At 46.6% G+C, this 7669-nt stretch overlaps 1 protein-coding gene across 1 annotated transcript; it reads left to right on the top strand.

The window, feature by feature from the left end:
* The first annotated feature begins 3619 nt into the window (after window positions 1–3619).
* LOC119923644 (vomeronasal type-1 receptor 42-like) lies at window positions 3620–6551 on the top strand. Its single transcript, XM_038742975.1, has 2 exons — window positions 3620–3662; window positions 5710–6551. The coding sequence occupies exons 1-2, from the start codon at window positions 3620–3622 to the stop codon at window positions 6549–6551; spliced, it is 885 nt and encodes a 294-aa protein (XP_038598903.1).
* The last annotated feature ends 1118 nt before the right edge of the window (window positions 6552–7669 follow it).

Genomic DNA, 7669 nt, shown 5'->3' with positions numbered 1-7669 from the left:
GTTCGGTATCTGGCTCAGAATAAGTGCTTAACAAATGCCGCAATTATTATTATTTTTAGTTCAGGGTCTCCCAATTCTCACGGGCATGTTCTTTCCCCCAGAACCACAGCAGCGTGGCCTAGTGGATAGAGCATGGGTTTGGAAGTCAGAAGGACCTGGCTTCTAATTCCGGCTCCAGTACCTTTCTTCTGAATGACCTTTGGCAAGTCGCTTCGCTTGTCTGGGCCTCAGGAACCTCATCTGTAAAATGGAGAGTAAGACTGTGTGCCCCATATGGGACAGGGACTGTGTCCAACCTGATTAATGTGTATCTACCCCAGCACTTAAAACAGTTCCGGGCACATAGTAAGCCCTTAGCAAATACCATAAACAAAACACGCAACATCAAAGGCAGAGCTTAACTGAAAGCGAACTGACATTCTGGTGACTGTTCCATTTCCCAGCAGAGCCACCAGGACAGGGCTTGGGTGTCCTCCAGAGAAATTCGCCTGAAAAGCTCTTCGGTAACTTGCCAGTAATGAGATCCCAGTCGCATCTCTCAAAGAGCTCCTTCCCCCAGGGAATCCTGGCTGCTCCTAATAATGGGAATTTAGAAGCAGCTGTTGATTCTTTTGCCGTTGGTGAACTACGGTGAGTGGGGACCAAGAGGTCTGGAAATCCTCTTCCTCCTCACCAAGGGTTTCCAGGCTCGAAAGAAGCTAGAGATGTAAACCAACATGAACACTGAAGCCAAGTCCTGACGCTACGAGTCCGAATGGGAGATACAGGAGGAGAGCAGGCCAGAGAGGGAGTTTTCACAGGAGGACTGTGACTGGGGAAAATGAAAATAGGAATCTCTCCCATTTCCTTGCAGAAAACAAGGCAAATAAATCCATACTCTCCGTCTTCATCCTCAACATTGTTATGAATTTTATTGAATGCTTCCTATGTGTCAAACACTGTCCTAAGCCCTGGAGTAGTTGCAAGATAATCAGGTTGGACACAGTCCCTGTCTCACATGGGTCTCACAGTGTAAGTCTAAAGGAGAACAGGTATTGCATATCCGTTTTCCAGATGAGGTAACCGAGGCAGAGAGAAGTTAAGTAACTTGCTCAAGATTATACAGTAGACAAGTGGCAGAGTTGGGATTAGAACCCAGGTCCTCTGACTCTCAAGCTTCTACTCTTTACACTAGGCCTTGCTGCTTTCCAGTATTTATCTTCTTCCTCTTCTTTTTCCTCTTTTTTCATTTTTTAACGATATTTGTTATGAACCTACTATGTTTCAAGAACTGTTCTAAGTGGCTGGGGTTGATTCACGGTAATCAAGTCAGACACAGTCCCTTTACCAAGTTTGCCTCACAATCGAAGTACTCTATCCCCATTTTACAGTTGAAGAAACTGAGGCAAAGATAAATTAAGTGACTTGGCCGAGGTCAATCGGGTGGCACAGGTATGTTCAGGAATGTGACTCCTAAAGTCTTTGAATATGAGACAGAGTAATTGTCTGTCGGATATGAAAAGGGAGGGATTTCTAGGTCAGAGGCAGGACATGGGCGAGGGGTAAAAAGTGAGGTAGATGAGATCGAGACATAATGAGTTGACGCAAGAGGAGCAAAGTGTGTGTGCTGAGTTGTAGAATGAGAGCAGCGAGGAGAGGTGGAGGGGTCAAGGTGACTGAGTGCATTAAAACTGATGGTGTGATGTTTCTTTTTGATGCAGATAAGATCCACTGTCCAGGTAGACCAATGAGAGAGGGAGAAATATTGAACACTGAAATGTATATTCCAATGAATGGTGAAGGGAAATTTGACTCAACTGTCCTTTAGACTGTAAGATCATTGTTTGTTAGGGGACATGTCTACCAACTCTGTTGTATTGTACTCTCCATGTGCTTAGTATAGTGCTCTGCAGACAGTAAACACTCAATAAATACAATTGATTGATTCATTGATTGATCAACTGGACTGAGGATGTGGTCTGACTTCTGGGGTAAAGTTTCACTTGTGGAGTAAGGTTTCTGACCAAAGTACCCTCTGGGGCCTTGTGGGTAAGAAAATTGTCTATCAACTCTGTTTTTTTTTCTTTAATGGTATTTGTTAAGTGCTTGCTATGTGCCAGGCACTTCACTAAGTACTGGGGTAGATACAAGTTAATCAGGTTGGAAACAGTCCCTGTTACAACTCGGGGTTCAGTCTTAATCACCATTAATCCCCAAGGTCACACAACAGACAAATGGTGGAGCCAGGACTAAAACCCATGTCCTTCTGATTCCCAGCCCCATGCTCTATCCACTAGGCAATGCTGACTTTCAACTTAATCAAGCAATCACGGTTATTGAGCATTTGCTATGTGCAAAGCTTCTCTGCTATATTGTACTCTCCCAAGAGCTATGTACAGTGCTCTGTACAAAGTAAGTACTCAATAAATACCATTGATTGCTTCCACGAGGTTCAACCGTAATCTTCATTAGGAGTGAGTTAATGTGAGCAGAGAAGAACACAACTTTTGTCAAAGGAACTACCAGTTAGATCATGGCACCTGGGCACCAAGGAAGAAGTGTAACCTAGGAGAAAAAAAAGAACACAGTCCTGGGAGTCAGAGGCCCTGGAGTTTAATCCCTGCTCCACCATTTGCCCGCTGGGTGACTTTAGCAAGTCACTTCACTTTTCTGTGCTTCAGTCTCCTCTTAAAAATAATCTGGGCAGCTGAGTGAAGTATGGATTGGAGTGTGGAGAAATAGGAGCTAGGGAGGCCAGCAAGGAAGCTGATATAGCAATCAAGGCAAGAGAAGGCAAGTGCTTGGATTAGTGCGGTAGCAGTTGGGATGGAGAGGAATGTGCAGAATTTAGCAAAGTTGTTGTGACAACAGGATTTGGTGACACAATATGACATAAATATGGTTGTACATATTTATTATGGTTGTACATGTTTATTATGGTTGTACATATTTATTACTCTATTTATTTATTTATTTATTTTACTTGTACATATCTATCCTATTTATTTTATTTTGTTGGTATGTTTGGTTTTGTTCTCTGTCTCCCCCTTTTAGACTGTGAGCCCACTGTTGGGTAGGGACTGTCTCTATGTGTTGCCAATTTGTACTTCCCAAGCGCTTAGTACAGTGCTCTGCACATAGTAAGCGCTCAATAAATACGATTGATGATGATGATGATGACACAATGTGAGGGTTTAATGAGACAGATGAGTCAAGGATGATACTAAGGTTATGGGCTTGAGGGGCTGGGAAAATAGTAGTGCTGCCTACAGCGATGGGAAAGATAGGAGAAAACGGTTTGGATGGGAAAATGAGGAGTTCTGTATTGGATGTGTTAAATCGGAGGCATCAGTGGGACATCTAAGTAGAGATTTCCTGAAGACAGGAGAAAATACAACACCGCAGAGAAGAAGAGAGGCCCGTGCTGGTTGTGTAGATTTGGAATCATCACCATAGAGATGGTATTTGAAGCCATGGTAGTCAATGAGCGCTCTAAGGGAGTAGGTGTAGATAAAGGATAGAGGCTAAATAAGTATGTTTGAAAGCAGTGGGGAAGGAACCATTGGAAAGTGAATTGTTAAGGATCAAGGTGAGGAAGAGAAGAAAGGAGAGGGCAAGTTATTTTATAAGGTTCGAAAGGATGGAGTTGGAGGTGCAGTTGGAGACGGTGGATTTTGAGAGGGGTCAGGAGATCTCCCGGATATACTGCTGGGAAAGATGGGAGAGGCAATGGATCCTTCAACATCCTTCATCCTTCATAATCTGTCATCGCCCCTTCCCTCCTCCCCTCGTTAACTTCCATCTTCAAACGCTCACTCTTCACTGGTTCCTTCCCCTCTGCCTCCAAACATGCCCACGTCTCCCCCATCCTAAAAAAAACCCTCTCTTGACCCCCACTTCCCCTTCTAGTTATCACCCTATCTCCCTCCTACCATTCCTTTCCAAACTCCTAGAATGAACCGTCTACACCTGCTGCCTCGAATTTCTCAACCCGAACTCCCCCTGTCCCCCTCCAATCTGGCTTCCATCACCTACACTCCACCAAAACAGCCCTCTCAAAGGTCACCAGTGACCTCCAAATCCAACAGCTCCTACTATATCCTAATCCTCCTCGACGACTCAGCTGCCTTCGATACTGTGGACCACGCCCTTCTCCTCAACAGACTCCGTCCTCTCCTGGATCTCCTCATCTCTCCGGCCGTTCATTCTCAGTCTCCTTTGTGGGGTCCTCCTCCTCCTCCTCCCGTCCCCTTACTGTAGAGGTTCCTCAAGGGTAAGTTCTTGTTCCCCTTCTGTTCTCTATCTACACTCACTCCTTCGGTGAACTCATTCGCTCCCACGGCATCAACTATCATCTCTACCCTGATAACACTCAAATCTACATCTCTGCCCCTGCTCTCTCTCTCTTCCTTCAGGCTCGGGTCTCCTCCTGCCTGTCTGCCCGCCGTCTCAAACTCAGTATGTCCAAGACTGAACTCCTTATCTTCCCTCCTAAACCCTGCCCTCTCCCTTATTTTCCCATCACTGTTGATGGCACTACCATCCTTCCTGTCTCACAAGCCCGCAACCTTGGTGTCATCCTCGACTTCGCTCTATCGTTCACCCGACACATCCAATTGCCGGTCTCACCTCCGCAACATCGCCAAGATCCGCCCTTTCCTCTCCATCCAAACCGTTACCTTGCTGGTTCAATATTTCATCTTATACCGACTGGATTACTGCATCATCCTCCTCTCTGATCTCCCATTCTCCTGCCTCTCCCCACTTCAGTTTATACTTCACTCTGCTGTTCGGATTATCTTTGTACCGAAAAGCTCTGGGCATGTCACTAACCTCCTCAAAAACCTCCAGTGGTTGCCTGTCAACCTACAAATCAAGCAAAAACCCCTCACTCTCTGTTTCAAGGCTCTCCATCACCTCGCCCCCTCCTACCTCACCTCCCTTCTCTCCTTCTACATCGCAGCCCGCACCCTCCACTCCTCTGCCGCTATCCCCCTCACTGTACCTCGTTCTCGCCTCTCCCACCGTTGGCCCCCGGGCCTCGTCCTCCCACTGGCCTGGAATGCCCTCCCTCCACACATCCACCAAGCTAGCTTTCTTCCTCCCTTCAAAGTCCTACTGAGAGCTCACCTCCTCCAAGAGGCCTTCCCAGACTGAGCCCCCTTTTTCCTCTCCTCCTCCGCATTCCCCCGCCCTACCTCCTTCCCCTCCCCACAGCACCTGTATATATGTTTGTACAGGTTTATTACTCTATTTTACTTGTACTTATTTACTATTCGATTTATTTTGTTAATGATGTGCATCTAGCTTTACTTATATTTATTCTGATGACTTGACACCTGCCCACATGTTTTGTTTTGTTGTCTGTCTCCCCCTTCTAGACTGTGAGACCGTTGTTGGGTAGAGACCGTCTCTATATGTTGCCAACTTGCACTTCCGAAGCGTTTAGTACAGTGCTCTGCACACAGTAAGCGCTCAATAAATAAAATTGAATGAAAAAATGAATGAATGGATGAATGTTCCCTGCCAACAATGAGCTGAAAATCCAGAGGAACCAGTGTCCAGTTTCTCTTTCAACTTCTGTTTCCTCTCAGACCCTCTTGTAATCTTCCCGCCACTCTTCACCCCGGCTTTTCTGAGATGGTCACCAGCACTTTCATCATTTCAGGGGCATCTGCTTCCTCTCCCAGACTTCAGTGGGACTGGTCGGGAACTCCCTTCCCCTCACAGTCCACGTTTTTCTGCTCCCCCTGATCCATGAGCCTAAGTCCAGAGACTTGATTATCACCGACGTGGCCCTGGTCCATGTCATGATGCTCCTCACCAGGGTGGTCACAGAGGCAGTGTCAGCCCACGGTCTGCAGCTGCTACAGGCTGTCATCAGGTGTAAGATGTTAGCCTTTGTCTACCACGCTACATGTGGCACATCCATGGGCACCACCAACCTTCTGAGCGTGATCCAGGCCATCGCCATCAGCCCCAGCCACCCCTCTTGGGCCCAGCTCAATGCCCAGTTGGCCAAGCATGTCTTCCCGGCCTGTGTCATCATCAGGTTCATCAACGTGCTCGTGGAAGCCAACCGCCTTATGAGGATGGTTTCAACCCCCAACGTGACCAGCAGAGAGAACAGGTTCCAGGACAACTACTGCCTGGTGTCCCAGATCAGCATGTCCATTAGCGCTCTGCTCCAGGGGCTGTTTCTGACCCTCATGACAGTCAGTGATGTCCTCTCCTTAGGGCTCATGGGAAGCTCCAGCGGCTACATGGTCCACCTACTTCTCTGCCACAGCTGGAGGGTCCGCCATCTCCATGGCCACTGCCTGACTCCCAGGACCTCGACGGAGACCCAGACCACCCAAACCATCCTGCTCCTAGTGAGCTGCTTTGTGGCCTTTTACTCTGGCGACTTTGTCCTCTCTCTCTCCCTCGGAACAACCCGGAGGAACGATCCCTTCCTCTTGGTGATTTCACACTTTATGTTCAGCGGTTACACGACCGACAGACCCTTTGTGCTGCTCAACAATCACGACCAGATCACCAAATTCCTGGGTTCTTTTTTAGGGGAAAAATGACCCCATCCCTCAAAGGACTCCATTACTTGAATGAGAATTATCCCCCTCCCAACCATGGAAGAGGCTTAAACTTTCTGTGCCTCAGTTTTGTCATCTGTAAAATGGGGGTGCAATCCCTACTCTCCCTCCTACTTGGATTGTGAGCCCCAGGTGGGACAGGGACCTTGTCTAACCTGATTACCCCAGCACATAGAACAGTTCTTGACAAAGTGCTAGATCAATCAATAGCATTTATTGAGCCCTTACAGTGTGCAGAGCAGTATACTAAGCTCTTGAGGGAGTACAGTATATGAAAATTCACAGACATGTTCCCTGCCAATAACAAGTTTACAGTGTAGAGGGAAAATGAACAAATACCGCAATCATTACAATTATCATTCATTTATCTTTCACTCAGTGGGATTTGTGGAGTGTGTACTATGGGTAGTGCAGTGTACTAAGCACATGGTAGAGTCCAATACATTAGAGTTGGTAGACATATTATCTGTCTGCAAGGAAGACTGACAGACTGATTGAGTTAACCCTTTCACTTTTCATACTAATCGATCAATCGTATTTACTGAACACTTACTCCGTGCAGAGCACTGCACTAAGTGTATGGGAGAGGACAACACAACAATATCAGAGACACATTCCCTTTCATTCGTTCATTCATTCAATCATATTTATTAAGCACTTTCTGCGTGCACAATACTGTACTAAGCGCTTGGGAAAGTAGAATACAAATATAAATAGTGGCATTCCAGGCCCACAACAAGCTCACAGACAGACGTCAATACAAATGAATAAAATTACAGATTTGTACATAGGTGCTATGGGGCTGAGATGGAGTGAAGGGCAAAAGGAGCACATCAGTGTGATGCATAAGGGCTTTGGAGATGCGGAAGAGTGAGGCTTAGACTGTGAAGGCCTCTTGGAAGACATGTGCTTTTAATAAGACTTTGAAGTTGGAGAGACGAATTGTCAGTCGGATTTAAGGAGGGAGGACATTCCAGGCCAGAGGTAGAACGTTGGCCAGCGGTGACCGGAAAGACAGGCGAGATTGAGGCTAGTACAGTGCTCTGCACACAGTAAGCATCAATAAGTACGATTCAATGAATGAATGAGAGAAGTGAGGT

The sequence above is a fragment of the Tachyglossus aculeatus genome, unplaced genomic scaffold (genome assembly GCF_015852505.1).
Source record: "Tachyglossus aculeatus isolate mTacAcu1 unplaced genomic scaffold, mTacAcu1.pri scaffold_210_arrow_ctg1, whole genome shotgun sequence".
Classification (NCBI taxonomy): domain Eukaryota; kingdom Metazoa; phylum Chordata; class Mammalia; order Monotremata; family Tachyglossidae; genus Tachyglossus; species Tachyglossus aculeatus.
The sequence above is the reverse complement of the archived record's forward strand: the minus strand, read 5'-3'. Positions and strand labels throughout refer to the sequence as shown.